At 46.9% G+C, this 19,643-nt stretch overlaps 3 protein-coding genes across 10 annotated transcripts in view; 2 read left to right on the top strand and 1 right to left on the bottom strand.

Moving 5' to 3' along the window:
- Positions 1–161: 161 nt before the first annotated feature.
- On the bottom strand, positions 162–5,084 carry abcb8 (ATP-binding cassette, sub-family B (MDR/TAP), member 8). The gene is made up of 16 exons (XM_037457456.2): positions 4,882–5,084; positions 3,929–4,259; positions 3,689–3,844; positions 3,353–3,447; positions 3,098–3,203; positions 2,848–3,009; positions 2,479–2,564; positions 2,301–2,398; positions 2,088–2,193; positions 1,951–1,984; positions 1,720–1,856; positions 1,521–1,615; positions 1,301–1,434; positions 1,055–1,202; positions 706–956; positions 162–562 (listed from the first exon to the last, which is right to left on the bottom strand). The coding sequence occupies exons 1-16, from the start codon at positions 4,983–4,985 to the stop codon at positions 479–481; spliced, it is 2,127 nt and encodes a 708-aa protein (XP_037313353.2). The 5' UTR covers positions 4,986–5,084; the 3' UTR covers positions 162–478.
- A 222-nt stretch (positions 5,085–5,306) lies between these two features.
- Positions 5,307–13,829, top strand: atg9b (autophagy related 9B). Its single transcript, XM_062557711.1, has 13 exons — positions 5,307–6,022; positions 6,162–6,207; positions 6,569–6,631; positions 7,366–7,536; positions 9,029–9,170; positions 9,302–10,050; positions 10,150–10,303; positions 10,484–10,663; positions 10,771–11,016; positions 11,102–11,334; positions 11,421–11,514; positions 11,663–11,747; positions 12,027–13,829. Exons 1-13 carry the CDS (start codon positions 5,914–5,916, stop codon positions 12,179–12,181), a joined length of 2,427 nt encoding a protein of 808 aa, XP_062413695.1. The 5' UTR covers positions 5,307–5,913; the 3' UTR covers positions 12,182–13,829.
- A 3,551-nt stretch (positions 13,830–17,380) lies between these two features.
- Positions 17,381–19,643, top strand: part of obscnb (obscurin, cytoskeletal calmodulin and titin-interacting RhoGEF b) — a 34,958-nt gene continuing 32,695 nt past the window's right edge. For all 8 annotated transcript variants that reach the window (XM_037457336.2, XM_037457334.2, XM_037457335.2 and 5 more), the window contains exons 1-2: positions 17,381–17,541; positions 18,459–19,582. In XM_037457336.2, coding sequence (XP_037313233.2) covers positions 18,469–19,582 — 1,114 coding nt within the window. In that variant the 5' untranslated portion in view covers positions 17,381–17,541; positions 18,459–18,468. The remainder of the gene's footprint in view (positions 17,542–18,458; positions 19,583–19,643) is intronic.

The following is a 19,643-nucleotide window of genomic DNA, read 5'->3' as shown; positions in this document are numbered from 1 at the left end:
ACAGACGCACAATGCAACACATCAGAAAAGGGACATGAAAGTCATACTACGCTAAAGGGGATTACACATTTCTGCATGGTTTTGTTAATTTGTACTTTTATTTGTGACGAAACATAAACATTCTCTGCAGTATAATCCATAAGAAAATGACAATTATAGTATAACCTCATAAAAACAGTTTATTTATTTTTTCTGCCACAATAGGATTGATATTTCTTTACATTAAAAATAAAACAGTAGTATATAATTCCCATTTAATTGCGGATACTGTACACTAGTGTAGCTTGTTTATCAATCACAGTATGATCCAGTTGGTCCACTTTTACATACTTACAGTGTGTCGTAAATCTAGACAGAGCTATTAGATTTAAATGACACGTTTTACCTAAATCTAAACCTCTTTAGGCAACCGTTCACTATAAATTCAATTTTAAATAAAATTCCACCGCGCAGTGCAGATCTACTGCAAACAATGTGTTCATTTCTGCCCCTCAGATCTTTGCCTGCGAATCAGATCGGAGTAAATGCCTCCTTTGCTCAGCAGTTCCAGGTGAGTCCCAGCCTAAAAAGACAAGAGCAAGCTGTCAGATATAAACAAAACGTATACTACGCCCTCATTACCATGAGATGGAAGCAACCAATGAATGCAAATCAACGCGTGAACACGGAATCGAGTGAGTTCGCTCACAAGGGAGGCCACCTCACCTCCACGATGCGCCCGTGGCTCATGACGCAGATGAGGTCGGCCCTCTGAATGGTGCTCAGCCGGTGGGCGATGACGAGCACGGTGCGGCCGCTCGTCGCTCTGTCTAGCGCCTCCTGCACCACGCGCTCGGACTCCGCGTCCAGGGCGCTGGTGGCCTCGTCCAGCACCAGGATGCGGGGGTTCTTGATCAGGGCGCGGGCGATGGCGACGCGCTGTTTCTGGCCGCCGGACAACGTCGCGCCTCGCTCCCCTGGGTTTCCAAGTGAAGCGCTTAGCAATCGAAACGGCGCGCGGATGTAAAGACTTGCGAATGGCTGAGAGAGAGAGAGAGAGAGAGAGAGCACGTACCAACCACGGTGTTGTAGCCGTCCGGGAAGCTGGTGATGAAGCCGTGAGCGTTGGCTTGCATGGCGGCGTCAATGACCTCGGCGTCCGTGGCCTCGGGTTTCCCGAAGCGGATGTTGTCCATGATCGACGAGCCAAACAGAACGGGCTCCTGCCACGGTACACGATTCAAGATGGACAATCAATAGACTTACAGAGATATCCTTAACGAAGAAAGGCGAGTCACTAATCATTAAAAAAAGAAAAAACCTGATTGATGTATCCGATGACTTGTCCCCTGAGCCAAGCCAGATCCAGTGTTCGGATGTCGAGTCCGTCCAGCATGACGGAACCGCTGGTCGGGTCATAGAAACGCTCCAGCAAGGATGCCACAGTGGACTTTCCTACAATGTATTAGAATGTTCATTTAAAAGCTCACCATTGCATTGTTTACGTTTCACGCTTATATGATAATTAACTGAGAAAATACCTCCTCCAGATTCTCCAACAATGGCAACAGTTTTACAAGTTGGCAGTGTTAAGTTGAACTTCTTTAATATCTGATGTCCAGGTCTTGTTGGATAGCTATGAATATATATATATAAAAAAAATACGGCATCATCTCATTTATATACAGTTAATTCCACAGATTGTATTTTAATCTTCTTGAATTACGCTGAGGTTCCAACCTGAACGAAATGTTCATGAAATCCACTCTTCCTGTTAGAGAATTGCACGGGATGCGTCCCCCACCAGACAGAGGAATAGTGGGAACCAGGGCGAGGTATTCAAACACCCGGGCCCCAGAACTTAATCCTCTCACCATCTGTGGCCAAAGATTGAAAGCTTGAAGACCATTTCACAAGCTACGTGTTCAGACGACACGTGCTCTGCATATCACTCATCGGATTTTCACTCACCTGTCCAAAAAGGATAGAGATACTGGCCAATGACCTGAGCACAGAGAGAACACACGCGCTTCGCCATCAGCCACGTTGAAAAAAATGACACGTTTGATTGGCAGCGGCAACAAAGGAGCAACGGTTGGATCTCTTACCTCTGAACAGTCTGTGAGGCCACCAGGAAAGACATGAGGTCTCCGGGGGACATTTCATTGCTGGCAATCAAAGTCCCTCCTGCAAAAATAGTTCCTAGCACGATGCCTGTATTAACGGCACAAAAACCATTACTGCAGAAGATATTGTGATACAGAGAGAGCCAGTCGGCTTGATGTCGTGTTCGTCCCTTAACCTAGTTATAATACACTCACAGTTTAGAGCAATGTTTGACAGTCCTTGGAAAACCGCAATTCCTGAACCAAGATTTTCATTCATTTCACACGATTTGTCCACTTCATACGCATATAATCTGGAGACAGAAAAGCACATAGTCCCAGCCATAGAGGACAGTGTTGTGTTTATTTACATCAAAGATATGCCCCCACTTACTGGAGCTCCCGCTCCTCCATTGCAAAAGCCTTCACTGTCCGCACATTGCCGAGGGCCTCGTCTGCCACCCCTGTCGCTTTTGACACCTTTAAAGAATCACAGAGTTGAGAGGAGACCCAGTCGGACCTCAAGTTCAACTTCATTTGTAAATGTCAATGACGTTAATTGAACTCTGCTTCACATTTTACAGGTAGCAACCGTAGATAGTGTGTAACAACATTCTGTTACTTCTGATTAGTTTGACTGTCAATGCAATTGTAAATATCTCGCAATAAGAGCATTGACACACACCAACATTTCTGTTTGCATGCCAGCCCATTAAATTATGAGCATCAGAGAAGGACTCAAGACGAAGGCCCGTGGTGTCACCTGTTCTTGGGCCAAACGGGATAGTTTGCGCAGGAACGAGCCAATGAGAGCGCCGGCTCCCACCAGACAAGGGAGGACGATGACCGTCAAACCGGTGAGCTTTGGGGAGATGATGTAGAGGGAGACCAAACACCCAAAGGTCTGTGTGATACTCCGCAGACCCTGCAAATAGAGAAGAAAAAAAAACATTAGACAACCAAGACTAAAACACGTTACTACTATCTGAAATTCAAATATAAGAGCTTTATACCTGAGAGATGACCAATTTAAAGGACGACTTGAACTCCTGAATGTCAGCGGTCAAACGATTCACCAGCTGCCCCGTTTTATTGGCATCGAAGAAAGCCACATCTTGCCTGAGACAGAAACAGATGACACCCGCTAGGTGAACCCAGCTTCCAGACACCGAATGTCGCCCCAGCGGCTGCCGAGCGAGAGTTTCGTATTTCGGCGTCCTGTCTGACGATCAATGCATTCTTTCGCTTCGCCATCGAGGAGCACGTACCTCAGTAAGGATGCGAAAAGAGTCTTCCTCATGTCGGCGGCCACCCTCTCCCCCACTTGCGAAAGCAGGATGATGTAGCCGGTCGTCAGCAGGCCCTGCGCGGGGCGGGCAATGAGAGGCGAGTGCTCACCACAGTTTCCCATAAAAACAAGCTGTGGCACTTACGTGTTTTCCAATACAAAATGATTTACCACAACGAGCCGACTACAGCCTCAAAGGTGATGGTATCGCAGTATTTAACAGCACTTGCCTGGCATAGTTTCAGTGAAATGCGTAACAAGCACCGGCAGAGTAGATTGTCGGAATGCGGGGCTGACGGGTTCATTGTGTCCTTACCTGGATTCCATACAGCCCCAGTAGTTTCAGCGCGGGGCCCCTTATCTCGTGGACGTAACTCCCGGTCTGTTCCCTCAGGTGACGCGCCACGACATTCACCAGACTCCCGAGCATCAGCGGGATTTGAATATTCAAGAGGGCCGCGCAAAAAGCGAGCTGAAAAAGAAAAAGACGACATCAGGCGTATGGAATTCTAGATGCGCTGGGCGTTTGGGTTCAAGTGCAGCGACTCCGACTCACCACCACGGCACCGATGAGGGCAAACAGCTGAGGTTTGACAAATTCCCACAAGATGCGCCATTTGAACTCAGGCCCGGGGTTTTTGGCTCTAAGCTCCACCGGGACGTTGTTGTTTACATCGGCCTGGCAGTGAGCCGAGCGGCAGAGCAGCCGGGCGGAGACGGTGAGCGCCGCTGGCCCCAGGATGAACTTCAGGGCCACTCCCGGCGGTGAGGATGACCGGGGGGGGGACCGGCGGAGAGCGCTCAGAGTGAGGCTCCAAATGCGGCCGACTGCATTTCCAGGCCGCCGTGAGGAGCCGTGTGCAGGAGGTCGTGGAGACGTGTACCACCTGGATGGATGTGAGAAATAATGATGAGTATCTTATCATGAACGTACATAAATATTTGAAGGCTTTAAGAGTTTATATTGGTGTGCAAATTTTGCACTTTCATCATATTTAGACATCTTGAGGACAGGGAAATGATTACAGTACATTATTTTATTTAATGATTATATACATTTTTTATACAGCACTTTTTAAAAACAGATGTAACAATGCTTTGCAAGACAATACAAACTGATAAATGAAGGAAACTTATGTAAACATACATCAATAACAGTATGAATGCACACGAGAAAAGGGACACACAACAATGTGATGATTTTTTAGACCTACGCTCCAGACTTAAAGGAACATTACATAAATGTAAATACATATAAATGTGCAGCCAAAGAAACAAACGCTGCATGACATTTGGTGGTTGAACCCTTTCTGATGACCAAACCTGACTGTTAGACACATTACGCTTATGATGACCTTAACATTAGAGGACGCCAGCTGTGAATGACCTCATGCTGATCAGTGCACAGTGTCTGCGGTGTTGATTCACTTGTTTTCTTAACTGACTCGGTTTATTATACAGTCACAGGTCAGCTGTCATTAAACACACCAGTCACCGGGTCACCCATACCGTGAAAGTTTCCAAATGTCCGCTGTCTTGTTGCCTCGCGGGTGCAACGGCAACGACCGCACCGGAGCGGCGAGGCTCGCCCTGCAGCAGAGCAAGTGAAACATGTTTTATGCTTATTTAAATATAAAACAAGCTCGTTGGGTTTCAGCAAGTCGTTAAGCTCTGCCGTAATCCACAGGCACCGTGCGGGCCGCCATGTTGACGCTGACCCAGGGTGCATTGCTGCGGATACAGATTAATTTTTTATTTAAAATATTTGTTTATGACAACATAATGAGGCATTATTAAATGCGGACATCAAAGGGGAGGATTTAAAGAGATTTTTTAAAGTGGCGGGACCACTTAAACCAAATTTTTAGGCGTGTGTGTGAGAAAACTACAATTCACACCCGGAAATGACGGGGGTTAAACAGGATGTGACGCGAAAGACGTTTTGTTGACATTTGTTTGCGAAAGACAAAAACAGTGGACTCAGGCTGGACGGTGTGTTTTTCGGGCATCAACTAACTGAGAATCTGAAGTCGTGCAGTCGGTGATTCGAACACAGCCTCCTGTACGGAACGGCGCTCACTGGCCGGGTTGGACCCGAGCAAAAGACGAAAGAAGACACAACACCAGAAAAGACGCGGACCAAGTCGGGGACAAAACAAACCCGTTTCACCCCGGACTGCCTCAGCGGCTGAATCATTCACAGGCTAACCAGCCGTCAGCCGAGTGAAGTAACGCTCACTACCACCAGACAGTTGCCCCCCTCCCTGCCGAGGATTCGTGCGCTTAGTTCCGAACGGCCACTCGGTATTTGTGTTGCTATGGTAGCGTGAGGTTGCACGAGCGGTGACCGCCAGACTAGCGGTTTAGCAGGCTAGTGCTAGCTAGCCCTAGCTAACGTTATCCTTATTTTTAGCTGCTCCGAGCTGTTGGCGGTGGCTAGCCACAGAATGTAACTCGGCTCACGGGACTGCCTTCGTTTCATACAGTGTTTACTACGAGTTGCTCCGTCAGTTGGGAGTCACCATGAGAATGTGAAGCACAATGGCCAACTTTGAAACTTACCAGGAGTATCAGAGAATCGAGGACTTTGAGGAGGACTCGCCACCAGGGGAGGAGGATTTACTGGTGCACGTGCCAGAAGGCCGAAAAGGTAAACATGCCAGACATGACTATGTGCTATCTTTAAAATAACAGACATACTGCACTGGTAGTTTGCAGCAATAATTTGGTACGTTTTCACACAAGTGTGCACCAGGGTCAAAGTGATAATGCTTTCATTTATTTTGCAGACTCATGGCACCATATCAAGAACCTGGATAACTTCTTCAAAAGGATATCCTTTTAAATTATAGTAGTGTTGAGTAAAAGATGTGTCAGTGTTTACCGGCATTGCATAAAACACTGGCATCACGCCATGCTGACGCACGCTAATCAAGAGACTGGTCAGTAGTCATATTTAGAGTCGGTGGTGCTTGTTTACTTTGTCACTGCCACACGTGCTACTAAAGGGATTACCAGGAAGAGACATTTCTCGGGATTTGATTTTCACAGCCTCCTAGAGGTTGACATGTTTGCGATATCTTGTGTGTTATCCTGTAGATTATCTGTGCACAATCGAAGGTATTTTAAGTGACTGGCCAGGTATAAGACTTTGTTTAACGACATTCCAGACTGTCCTTAACCAGTTTGTCCACATCTATCATTTCCATCAAAAGAATGGCTTCGCCTGCATGATGTTATCAGAGTTCTTCGAACTAATGTAAGTAACAAAATACTGAGTACAGATGCCTCAAGTTATCTACAGCAAGTGACACTGTGATATGTTTGTAATTAGTTTGGGCTTGCCACATGTAAGTAGGATGGGGCCTTGTTTACTGCCATGTTGTTATTATGGCACTGAAGTGTTCCCTTAAGCTTCAGAGAGAAACGAGTCCAGACAGATGATTTCCAAAGCAGCTGTGGTTGTGAAATAATGTCCCTGCACTAAACTTACATATCAATTATTATTCCTTATTCCTACTATTATTAGTACCACCTTTTTTGGGCACATTGTATAACTTCTTCTGTTTTTCCTTAATCCTGTTAACAGACCAACGTGTCAGTGCAAAATATATTTTTTCTCGTTTATCTGGTTTAGGCGCTGGTCTGGTGTTTGTCTGACCATTAGCCAGAGATTTAATACCCACTGTTTTTCACGTAACCATTGTAGTGTGGGGTTACACAAGCTAGTGTTAGCAGTAGATATGGTTAACTGTATACAAACTGCTCCTGAATGAGGGTATACGAGTCAGTGACCTGGGGGAAAATCTGACATTATTTAATTGCAAACTTTCATTAGTAGCTCAGGAATAAAAAAAGTTACATAGGACAAGGATGGATAACAAGATTAGTCTATTTTTGTCATTGTTGGTACTTTTAGGTATTCTTGTTTTGTTTGGACTGTCATTAATTATGATTCCTAATTTCCCTCCTTTTTTTTCCTCATCCAAACAGTCAGTTATTGTTTGTCGTCACGTTCACAACGTTCCTTGTCAACTGCGTGGAGTACGATGTCCTGTTTGCCAATCGAGTGGTCAACCACACCGGGCCGGGCCAGAACCCGTTGGACAGGAACAAGGTCACTCTTTCAGATGCCATCCTCCCTAGTCAGCAGTGCACTGACAGGTAACCCTCTTTAATACACGTTAATGGAGGGCTTTACAGTGGGAACGTTTTTTTTTTTTTTTTTCCCAACATTGGTAGAAAACGTCATAGTGAATTAATTGAAAATGCTAAACGGTTCGAATTACCTGATGTGCCCGTTCTCTCATTCCAGCCAGTCAGATTAGATGCTTGACGCAGTCTTGATATTATTAGAGACGGGCCTTCAGAGGCTTTTCATCGGGCTTAATGCAGTTGTAATCAGACTTTCAGCTTTAATTTCTCTTTGGACTGCGTGAGATGTGGCTTCCAACTGGGAGATACAGCCCCATTCACATAGAAGCAATAGGGAACAGTGGACTAATTAACTGTGCCCCTTGGATTTCTTGATTTAATGGTAGGCAATGTCTCCTTAAGCTCTGTTATAAACGGCTCTCTAAGCAATGGTCTTAGCAGGAACCCTGTTGTTATTGTCACTACTCTGTTATTTGCAGGGCTGAGTATCCGTCGTGTGGTTTTGTTCTTTAACTGTTGTCCCAAAAGAAGTGAGTTTAACAAGGATCGAAAACATGACCGAAATCTTACATCTTCATATTATTCTTTTTGAATAAAAACTTATTTCAAATTAGACAAATTATTTTTTTGGAGAAGGTGTTCACGCCATCGGTAATAGCAGATTAAATGTTTGTTTTGGGGTTTTGTCCTAAAAAAAACCCCTAAAGTTTAGCCGAAAGTAATTAATTGAAGTACTTGAAGCACTGTCTCTTTCTATGAAATGTATTTCTTTCTCAGCTTTGTTGTTGCCACCTTCCTGTAACCGATGGTTACTTAGAGGAAAGTATTAGTGTACTGTATTAAGAGTGGGGACAGCTTTAGGGAACAGGACAATGTAATTGATAGCTTTGGTGAGGTATAACTGTCCGGCTGAGATCCTGACCGAGCCAGAAAGCTGACAACCACATGACCCCCCCGCCCCCAGCTAAAAGAGACAGACTCCCTCCAATCTCATGTTGTCAATAGTTCTTTCTCCACAATGAGTCTTTGCCTCTGCTTGTTATCTACAGCTTGTCTAATAGGCCTCTCTCATTAATTAGTTCCTTGATTGTGACAGGGGCTCTACAGCCGTCCACATCAAACTCTGTGACGTAAATCCGCTCGGGGGTTCTATATCGGGAACAGCGTGTCCCACAGTTTGTAACCTCAATGTCCTCTACCAATCCTCATAACTTCTCTAATATCCATTTAAAAGTCAAATGTTTGCCCTGAATTCACACACAAAATTAGCTGATAGAATGACAAAGAAAAAATGTCATTTACATGGGCTTTATATCAGCCAATGTAGCTTTAGCTTTAGCTAACCCAACCTATAAGCAGGGTGGAGTGCACTAAGCAACTTATTCAAATAAAATATGAATATTGAATATATGGATATATATGTCTGAATAGTCACGTCGGCCGTCCGTGTATAGATAAGTAAATTATGCCATATCTGAAAGGAGCTTTTGTTTCTATTCAGGATTCAAGAGAACAGTTGGATCATTTTCCTTCTCATCATGGCAGCCATCTTTTGGATCTATCGACTTGTCAAAGTCTTTTGCAATGTTCTTAGCTACTGGGAGATCAGGCAGTTCTACATCAAAGCTCTGAAGATCCGAATGGTAAGTGCGATACCCGGACTCCTTATTATTACAGAGAGGCAATCCGTCTTGTGACCGATGTCTCCGCTTATAATTATCCATCTGTGAAGACATAGTCGGCTAACTTTGTGCTCCTTGCCACCTCGCCCCAGGATGAATTATGCAACTTCACGTGGCAGGAAGTCCAGGACCGGCTCATCAGCCTGCAACGAGAACAGCAAATGTGCATTCACAAGAAAGAGCTGACTGAACTCGATATCTATCACCGCATCCTGCGATTCAAGAACTACATGGTGGCCATGATAAACAAATCGCTGCTGCCGGTGCAGCTGCAGCTCCCCCTGCTGGGCAACGTGGTGTTCCTCACCCAGGGCCTCAAGTACAACTTTGAGCTCATCCTCTTCTGGGGTCCCGGCTCCCTGTTTCAGAACAAGTGGAACCTGCACCCCAAGTACAAGCGGCACGGAAACCGCCTGGAGCTCGCACAGCAGCTCAGCAGAGTCATCCTGCTCATGGGCGTGGCCAACCTGCTGCTGTGTCCCTTCATCCTGGTGTGGCAGGTGCTCTACGCTTTCTTCAGCTACACCGAAGTGATCCGCAGGGAGCCCGGAAGCCTGGGCGCCAGGCGCTGGTCGCTGTTCGGGCGCCTGTACCTGCGGCACTTCAACGAGCTGGACCACGAGCTGCACGGCCGCCTGGGCCGCGGCTACAAGCCCACGTCCAAATACATGAACTCCTTTACGTCCCCGGTGCTGACGGTGCTCGCCAAGAACTTTGCCTTCTTCTCGGGGTCAATTCTGGCCGTGCTCATTGCGCTGACGGTGTACGACGAGGATGTTCTGACAGTGCAACACATCCTGACTGCCATCACGGTGCTGGGAGTGGTCATCACCATCGCCAGGTGAGCCTCTTTTTTTTTTTTTACCTCCGTCATCACCAATCCGGTAGCTTTTTAAAGGAAGTTGTGTTGTTTAGAAATGTAACTACTTTTCCCCACCAGGTCCTTTATCCCAGACGAACACATGGTGTGGTGTCCAGAACAGCTGCTGCAGTGTATGCTGGCACACATTCACTACATGCCAGACCACTGGAGGGGCAACGCCAACAAGAGCGAGACCCGTGATGAGGTGGCACAGCTCTTCCAGTACAAGGCGGTGAGGAACGGAGACGCTCTGTGGCCAGGAAAACCTTTGTCCCGCATGGTCTTTGTCTCATAGCACATTGAAAGATTTTCATATTCTACACACAGTCGAATGTATGCGATTAAGTGTGGAAAGGGAGCACATTTACAAGTTGGACTACGCCTGATCTGCGTCTTTCTCTTTCCCAATCAGGTGTTCATTTTGGAGGAGTTGCTCAGTCCGATCGTCACGCCCTTCATTCTCATCTTCCACCTGAGGAATAAATCTCTAGAGATCATTGACTTCTTCAGGAACTTTACCGTAGAAGTGGTCGGAGTCGGAGACATCTGTTCCTTTGCGCAGATGGACATCAGGCGCCATGGAAACCCGACGGTAAGATGCTGCGTAGGAATAGAGTTACTCAAACTGGAACTGCAGACGTTGATTTAAAGGGATGCTGTGGTTGTTTAATTGATGTATATCTGTACTCTTGGTTGCAGTGGATGTCGGAGGGCCAGACGGAGGCCTCCATATACCAACAAGCGGAAAACGGCAAGACAGAGTTGTCGCTCATGCATTTCACCATTAAGAACCCACGCTGGCAGCCGCCTCAGGAGAGCTCGGTGTTCATCAGCCACCTGAAGGAAAAGGTGCAGCACGATGCACAGGGTGGCCCCTCCACCCAGCTGCTGCTCTCCGAGGCTCCTCTCTGCACCTCCCTGCAGTCCAACGAGCCCGGCACTGGGGTAACCCCTCAAACACCTTTCACCAATGTAATCGTATTAACTTTGTGTCTCTGCGTTGACTTTTTTGGGTTTGCGGTTTTTCCAGCCTGAAGATCTGCTGGCGAGTGTCCTGGCCCACCCCATCCTCGCCGCCTCTGGGCTCCAAGGGCGAGACCATCGCTTCGTCCCGCCCAGCACCGCGGCCTCCGCCGCTGCCAGCGTCCTGGCCTCCCTGTCCACCTCTCAGCTGCCGCACGCCAGCCGCGGCCGCTCCCACGGCCTCCTGCCCTCGTCCGTCCACCCCGAGAGCACCATGTACCGCAGCGACCGCATCGACAGGTAACGCCCCCCCCCCCCCCCCCCCCCCCCCCTTACGATAGAAGACAAAGGATCGGTTTACGGCTAACGCGATTCTCTTTTTTCAGCATGTCCCGCAGTGACTCTCGCGTCCGGAGCAATACGCTGCACTCGGAGTTCGCCTCGGCGGAGATGAGTCTCCATGCCATCTACCTGCACGAGGTAGTTTCCCGCCTCCAGGACCAACACCTCACACTGACATACATCATTTTATCTGTTGTATGGCTGTAGTTTTAAGTGATACAGCTTGAACTCATGTCATTTTATATATACTGTTCTGCTCTACATTGAGAAATGATTGTCTGTGCAGCTGCACCAACAGAGCTCCCACCCACAGAGGCCGTCAGGGCAGTGGCAGAACCCCGTGCCAATGAGGGATCTGCACACCAATGCTGGTAAATCAAAGTCTTGTTTTTGAAAAATCTTGCAAAGTGGAAACGCAGCTGAAAGTTAAAGTCGCTGTGCATTCATAGTTTTAACATTGCATCTAAAGAGTGTGGGGAAAAGGTTGCTTGTAGTGCTGAGATCATGAGTCTGCAGCTCTCCACACTCTCCACCCAGAACAACAAGCACAAGAAGAATTACATGAGCTTTTAGAAGCAAATACGTATTTTTTCCATATTAACCAGACTATGCCTCAGAAAGCTTCTGACCGTGAATTTAACACTCATCAGGTTTCCAGGCAAGCAGCGGGCTCGGTTCCAGCATTTCCATGCACACCCCTGTCCACCTCGGTGGCTGGCAAGAGGAGGAGGAGGAGGAGAATGAAGACGACCAGGAGATTAATAGTGGAGATGCTCCTAAACAGGTCGCGGGGAGTAGTTGTTGAAGTGCCTTTTGTCATAAGGTATAAGCTCTCTTTTTAAACTGTGTAACACGACACACGTCTACAATCTATGCTCGCTGGTTTCCTTTGGTCGAACCTATCAACAATGGCCTTTTATCCAACAAGGGATACATCGCCATGATCATTTTTCTCCCCTCTTTCTTACTTCTTTTGATGGTGTTTACATTTTGTTTTCGTCTATGAACATTGTGGCCTTCGATGATCTTCATGGAGAGTTTAGCACGGACCTTCAAAACATCACCCGGCGCTTTGTTTTTTTTTTCGGAAAGGGGCTCGTTGAATAACCACTGCACCGCCGCGCCTCACCCTGTCACATCAGGCAGACTATGGCATCAGGGAAACCATACGTCTTCCGCCCGATCCGTGTTGACGTCGTCCTAAGCTCGTACAGGCAAAACCGTGAGAAGTGACGGAGAGACGTTGTGCATCCGTAGGATCACTGTGTAAATGGAGTGCAGGCGGCTCATCTCCACTTCCGCTGTGCGTGCGGGTGTGTGTGCGCGTGTGTGTGTGTGTGTGTGTGTGTGTGTGTGTGTGTGTGTGTGTGTGTGTGTGTGTGAAGGACCCGCAGAGGGATCATCTGTGCTACAAAGAGCGGCTAACTGTATCGTAGCTGCCTGAACAATTATGATCAACTGAAAAGGAGGATTCAATATTTCACGTTGCGCTGTTTTAACCCTGGTCATTTGTAAATACACTTTTTGCATCCCAGTCATCCTTTTTGAAGGTCCACATTTTTACTACCAGAGCTTATCCTTGATAATTATATCATATTATAAGTATTGATTTGAACTACTAAATCACCAAGAGCACCGGGGCGAAACGCAGCTTTAACCCGGACACACACATGCTGCTGTCTGTGTTTAGTAGTTCTAAGTACACATTTCAATCAGTATTAATCTTTCATATTTATGGAAACTATCCCTCTAAAAAGGGACTGAATTTATGGAAAACACTTGGTATCGGAATCCCAATGCAGATGCAAGATGTCTACTAAATATACTTAAGTCTACTTAAGCTGGACACAAATTCAGCTTTATGCCTTAACACCCATTTAATTACATCTAGATGATAGTGTCTGTATTACCTCAGTGGTGGTGAAGAACTATTTCTCCAATTAATACCTCTGCAGTTTAAATACTTGTGTAAATGTATATACAATGTGTTTTTTTGCAATGTGCAGATGCATCTTTGAACTGCATTTGGATTTTAATGGCATGTGTAAGTGGAATCTGTTCCATCTCTGTTTTCTGCTGCCCAGGCGACAGTTTTTAAAAGGAACAAAACGGGGGCGGGGGGGGTGTTGCTTCAGCCAATCTTCGTGCACATAAACATTTTGTTTGCATCCTTCTTTTCCAAAACACTCAATTAGGAAAAAAGGAACCTCATCTTAAGGGCTGATTTTAGGGGCGCTTTAGGTTTGAAAATATTATGGCAGGGGTTCCTCTGTTGGCTTTATACTTTCAAAGTAAGAGCATGAGGAGAAAAAAGGCCTCTCCACAGTCTGAAGGAATTGTTAGTTTTATCTTTATTTATTACCTGTTGCCCCCTTTTTTGTGTATTATTTATTTGAAGAAAAGATTCAGATTGTTTGTAAAACTATTTTTAAAGAAGGAAAAAAAAACAAGTTCCCCCACAAAAAACTAGTTTGAAAATGAGAGAAAACAATTTAATGAATGCAAAGATAAAATGGCTAGCTGCATGGTTCGTATTGTAACTTTCACTTAAAATAAAGTGGGACTAAATCTGCTTCTCAATTTTGCTGCACATGTTTTATTGAATTCTTCATAGATAACAGTAATGTATACATATATATATGTATATTATTTAAACCATCCATCACAACTGCAACTTCACAGGATAGAAATGTCTCTTAATGTGGATGAACATGAATTCTGTGGAAGGAATGCTTTTTGACACCTGTGTAATTATGCTAACATGAGCGCCGAATTTTGCACTGACGGAATATAAACTATCAACTTCTTTTTTTTTCCATTTGTAGTGTGTGTGTGTGTGTGTGTACACAATACTTGCATTGGTTACTTTTTAGAAACTGCAGGGCTGAAAAGGGACGCTTTGAGTCCGTCTCCCCCCGGCGTGACGTCGTCTGTATTTAAGCAAGGCATCTGCACGCCGCCGTCTGCAGGAGACGCACCTGGAAAGCCTCCGCCCTATAGAGACTGTGTGTGTGTGTGTGTGTGTGTCTTTGTCACGATGTTTGATGTGCGTGCATGAGTGTTGTGCAGTGAGATTATGCCGTAGACGCACTGGAGCTCGGCTCTGTGCGCGTTCACGCCTCACTGTCATGTCGGTCATTTTTTTGATTTAAGCAGTGCCTTTTCAAGCATTAAGGATTAGGAATTGCTCCGCACACAAGCCATTTCTTGTAAACCATTTCTTTTACTTTCACGGATTTCGCAGCGCACACACACACACACACTTGCGTGCGGCATTTTATTTTGGCGAGCCATGGTGCGTCGCACTGATGCTGTTTCTTCTCCTCGTGGCGTTTTGACTCAAAACCCCCGGAGAGGCACGAGTGTGCCTCGTAGGCCTTCTCGCCTCACTCTGGTTTCTTATCCACTACACACCAGTCCCACTATCACAGTGACTGGTAACGAGGTGCTAAGTTTTCATCCCGGAAGTGTTCCAAAACGTTTTAGGTTTAGTTTGTGTGTTTGTTACACAGGTGTGTCTGTTTTTTTTGTTTTTCTGATAAATGAAACCATGCCAAAAGAAGTTGTTTTCAGCACAGCTTTACAATACGTGTGTGTTTTCTGTGAGTGAGTAGAAATACGAATAAATCAAATTTTGAGTGTTTAAAATAATTTCTCCTGTGGTTGATTATCCGATGTTTATTTTAATTAATTTGTTTCAAATTGCCATGTTGACGTGTCTGTATGCATCTGACACTCGCGTATATTTGTGCTGACGCTTTTGTTCCTCTGAACTGAGGTGGAAATTCCTTTTAAATTTCAAATTTGTTAATGCTGTAACGCGTCGATGTCCTCACATGGTTACCGTGGACGGATAGAGACAGACACCCACCTGACTAAATAAACACAAGTGGGATTTAATGTTTTTTTTTTTACTCCTAGCGGTCGCATCAAAGAAGGTACTAAATCATTTACTATCCAAATAATGATATACCTAAAAAAAGAAACCAGGGATATCACATGGTGAATTCACTGATTTAATTATGACTCTTGAGTTCTTTCTGGGTTAAAATCCTCCTCTGTGTGCACAGCGGGACAAACCACGCCCGCTCAACTTAAACCCTGTGGTCTAATTCCCCCCCCCCCCCCCCCCCATTGTAACACAAGTATTCCTTCCCACATTAGTCCGTTTGACTTCACTCCGTGGGTTTGAATTAGTTGAGCTGACTTTTGTTTTTCGTGCATCTCTTTTCCTGTCGTTTGGCAATTAGTCAATAAACACTACATTCCTGTATTTTGGAACACACTATTTAGTCCATTTCCCCTCCCCCCATCTTCCATTGTCTTGCTCGTCGTCCACCTCGCTGAATGTTCTTTTGCTGGTTTCCCCCGGTGCGCTTGGGCCGCGGACACCATACGACCTCGACCTTATTCTTGAAATGCCTGCGAGGTCAGGCGGAAAGAACGCAGAGGTCGGAGGTCGTCGGATGCATTTTACGAATCGTCTCGTCACATAGGACCTTTTTTTTTAATGCTCTGCGGCACGGTGCTCAGGTGTTGCCTGAGAACGACTTCTGGAAAACACCGCCCATGATCTAATGGGCTTCAGCAAACGAATACCGCCGAAAGCCTCAAGGAAAGCACGAGAGGTAAAGTTCAAATGTCTTTTTTTTTTTTTTATATCAACCCAGCTGCCTTTTTATTTTCCATTTGTTTGTTCTCGTTTGATCTTTTCTTTTTTTCATCCTCTGCGTAACTTCAGGAGTACGGAAACCCGAACCCGGCCTCGGCAGAACCCGGAGAAGGAGAAGCAAGCAGCAACGGCGGATTACCGTCTGCTAGGGTTTCTGCAGGTTTAAATCCGGGTCCAGGCGACCTGCTGCTGTCAGTCATTGGCAGTGGGGGGGGGGGGAAGCCCACTCTGGAAGACCTAAATAAAATACCACAGAGGCCAAAGAATAGGGACGAGAGGGGTAAGACGTGTTACCCAATGTTTTACAGCATTAAATATAAATGATATCTAAGTATGTGATGAAGTCAGGCGTACAAAAAATAAATAAATATGAAATACCCTGACAACTGTAGTGATTGCTATCTTGCCCCAAAAAAAAATGGTTAATCCATTGTAATGATGTGCGATGCATTTAAAGCACCCCTTGTGTTGCACACTATGAAGTCATAACGTCATTATGGGCCTGACCAGCCGGGTGAAGCAGCTGTCAACATGGCGGCGGCGGCGGCGGAGGATTACAATGTGTCACAAGCTGAAACTGCCTCAATCACACATGCAGACCTCACACACTCATTCATTCATCCATTCACAGGTGGTAGGAAGAGATGGGCCACTATAAGCCTCGGGCTGTGATCATAGCGATGTTATACGCATCTATGTTGTTTATGTAAAGTGTTGAGGAACTGTGAGTCAGAAAGTAAAAGTAGTAATACCACAGTAATGAAAGTCAAATATCACGCACTTAGGTTTTAAGTTAGAAGTAAAAAGTGGTGCCATCAAAATCAACGTAAAGTACCAAAAATGAAAGTGAGGCCATTTTACAGAATGCCCCATTTCAGAATAATAATTGTACAGATGATCATATCGCTGCTGGTAAAGCGTGTATTCATAGCATCATTATAATACACTACATATAGTGTAGTAGGAATAAAGTAAAATAAATAAAAAATATACAAGTATACAAGACTAAATGTAACTTTCTTAGTTACTTTTCACCACTGCAGCTCAGGGACATATTTGATCAATTCATCAGTTTTGTTGTACACGAATTTGCAAAGTCACTCAGGTTTTTTTTTTTCATGACCTTTAGTGCGCAGAGCAGCAGCCTGTCTCCTGTCTCCTGTCTCCTGTCTCCTAACTGTGGGACGAGTCTATTTGGGAGAGGAGTCTGCGCGCGAGCCATTTGGCATCATGAGGTACCAGGGAAGAAAGAAGAACTAAGTCCCGTCGACCGCCCACCGTAGGAGACAAGGGGAGGGAGGGGGGAGGGGGGGTGTTCCACCGTACCGGGGGTTTTACAAGCGCCACGCGAGGACATTTGAGCGCAAAGAAGACCTTTTTTGGACTCGTTAAAAAGTGAGGTTGGAGTTGGAGCTTTCGCTCGGAGATCTTGCGGAGTGTTTTTTTTTTTTTTAATTTTTCACATCTTCTTCCCGAGTGGCTGCAGACTCAAGGTGAACGAGTCCTTCGACGCAAAATGACACGACGTCACATTCAGAATTAATGGCGGGATTTGACCCTTTTTAAGCATTTTTTTTCCTCCTCCGTTTGTTTGGACTCAAGTCTTTACGTATTACGTGACGTTGTAGTATCTGACGTAATGTACTTTTCCACCTGTCGCGGGTACCGAGACGTTCCTGCTGAGACGGATTCAACTTCCACTTTCCATTTTCCGGCTGACATCTAAATTAAAGTTAATTAGAGCAACAACAAAAAAAAAATTAGAGCAAATGTGCTCCATTCCAATTACAAAAAAGCATTTTCCGGCGTTTTCTTTTATGTTTTTTTAAAAGGCGTTTTTTCCTCGCCGAGGTGACGTCATGGACGCAGATTACAGAGTGCGTTTTCTAAAGTGGAAGCTTTATCAAACAGCTGATACCCCTTTCGCTTCTACAAATGGCAATGCGCAGAGACGGGGTCTGACAGCTGAGGTTATTTTGGGGAGAGGCGGTTTGAGGGGACAGAGGTGACCAAGCTGGAAAATGCCCCCCCCCCCCTCTTTTTTGTTGTTGAGAGCAACATATCTGCTCCATTTGACCTTGTTACAAGGGAATCCGTCGAACTGCTTTTTTTCCCCCACTATTAAATAGTCTGTGTGGCACGAGAGTCTAGTGGTTGTCGAATGGGCATAAGGAGCTGGGGGGGGGGGGTGTATGTTGACGGACAGCTGGTGTAACTGCCTGCCATAAATGTGCCTCTCCGGACTGCGGATTGGTGTTTATTTTCATAACATATTCCACAGAGTGCCCTTAACCAGCTGTTTGTTTCTTTGTGATTGAATGCGTTGCCAAAAAGGAGCAGAAGAAAACTTTAAGGACGTTTAAACCAATTCATCACAGTTCAGCAACGTACTGCTTTTCTTTCATCGCAGGGAACCGACGATGGATAAAAACCTGTTCGGAGGAGTCCCCAGGTTCCTCACCCGCCCCAAGGCGTTCTCGGTGTGCGCCGGCAAGGACGCCACGCTGAGCTGCACCATCGTGGGCAGCCCGACGCCGCTGGTCACCTGGGAGAAGGAGAAGCTGAAGCTGACGTCCGGCGGACGCTTCAAAACCGTGGAGGACGGCGACGTGTACCGCCTCACCGTCTACGACCTGACCCTGGAGGACAGCGGCCAGTTCATGTGCCGCGCCAGGAACAGCGTCGGGGAGGCCTACGCCGCCGTGACCCTCAGAGTGGCCCTGCCGTCGGAGATGGCGCCGAGGGCCCCGGCCTTCGCGGTCAAGCCCGCCGCGGCGCGCGCCGCCCCGGGCGACGACGTCGTCTTCCACTGCCGCGTGGTGGCCCACCCGGAGGCCAACTTCGACTGGGAGAAGGACGGCCGCTACCTGGGGGAGAGCAACCGCGTCAAGATCGTCTCCGACAGCGACGGCAGCGTCTTAAAGATCCAGAGCGTGCGCGGCCTCGACGCCGGCACCTACACCTGCCGGGCCCAGAACACCGTGGGCCGGGCGCACTGCGCGGCGGCCCTGGTCGTGGACGCCCAGGACTCCCGCCGCCACCCGGCGGCGGACAAGAGCACCTCCCTCCTCTCCCACCTGCAGAAGCGCAAGGAGGAGATGAACAAGGACATCTCGGTCTATCGCACCGGAGAAAGCCGGTCCTCCGTCACCATCTCCTCCTCCTCCGCCACCTCCTCCTCCTCCAGTGCCAACATCGCCGACGGCCCGGGTTCCCCCGGCCTGGAGAACGAGCTGAGGGCGTCGGCGCTGGCGAAGCTGCCCAAGGGCGTGTTCACGCGCACCTGCACGGTGACCGAGGGCAAGCACGCCAAGCTCAGCTGCTTCGTGACCGGTCACCCCAAGCCCCACATCACCTGGAGGAAGGACGGGGCGAACATCCGCGAGGGCCGCAGGCAGGTCATCTACGAGGACCACGCCGAGAACTTCATCCTCAAGATCCTGTACTGCAAGCAGGCCGACAACGGCCTCTACACCTGCAACGCCACCAACATGGCGGGCCAGACCTACAGCGCCGTGTTGGTCACGGTCAAAGGTGAGACGCGATGGCGGCGGAGGTTTATTGCACAGAGAAGTTAGGAGGATCATCTATTCCC

This window comes from Pungitius pungitius, chromosome 15 (assembly GCF_949316345.1).
Source record: "Pungitius pungitius chromosome 15, fPunPun2.1, whole genome shotgun sequence".
Lineage (NCBI taxonomy): Eukaryota > Metazoa > Chordata > Actinopteri > Perciformes > Gasterosteidae > Pungitius > Pungitius pungitius.
The sequence above is the reverse complement of the archived record's forward strand: the minus strand, read 5'-3'. Positions and strand labels throughout refer to the sequence as shown.

What these genes read in the sequence shown, in the direction of transcription:
- abcb8 (XM_037457456.2), bottom strand. Translation starts at nt 4,985, where the DNA reads ATGTTTCACTTGCTCTGCTGCAGGGCGAGCCTCGCCGCTCCGGTGCGG. An exon ending in GCCTCACAGACTGTTCAGAG is followed by an intron (nt 1,985 to 2,087) that starts GTAAGAGATCCA and finishes CTCTGTGCTCAG; the next exon opens with GTCATTGGCCAGTATCTCTA. An exon ending in TTCATGAACATTTCGTTCAG is followed by an intron (nt 1,616 to 1,719) that starts GTTGGAACCTCA and finishes ATATATTCATAG; the next exon opens with CTATCCAACAAGACCTGGAC.
- atg9b (XM_062557711.1), top strand. Translation starts at nt 5,914, where the DNA reads ATGGCCAACTTTGAAACTTACCAGGAGTATCAGAGAATCGAGGACTTT. An exon ending in GATAACTTCTTCAAAAGGAT is followed by an intron (nt 6,208 to 6,568) that starts ATCCTTTTAAAT and finishes GTTTGTCCACAT; the next exon opens with CTATCATTTCCATCAAAAGA. An exon ending in CCAACGAGCCCGGCACTGGG is followed by an intron (nt 11,017 to 11,101) that starts GTAACCCCTCAA and finishes CGGTTTTTCCAG; the next exon opens with CCTGAAGATCTGCTGGCGAG.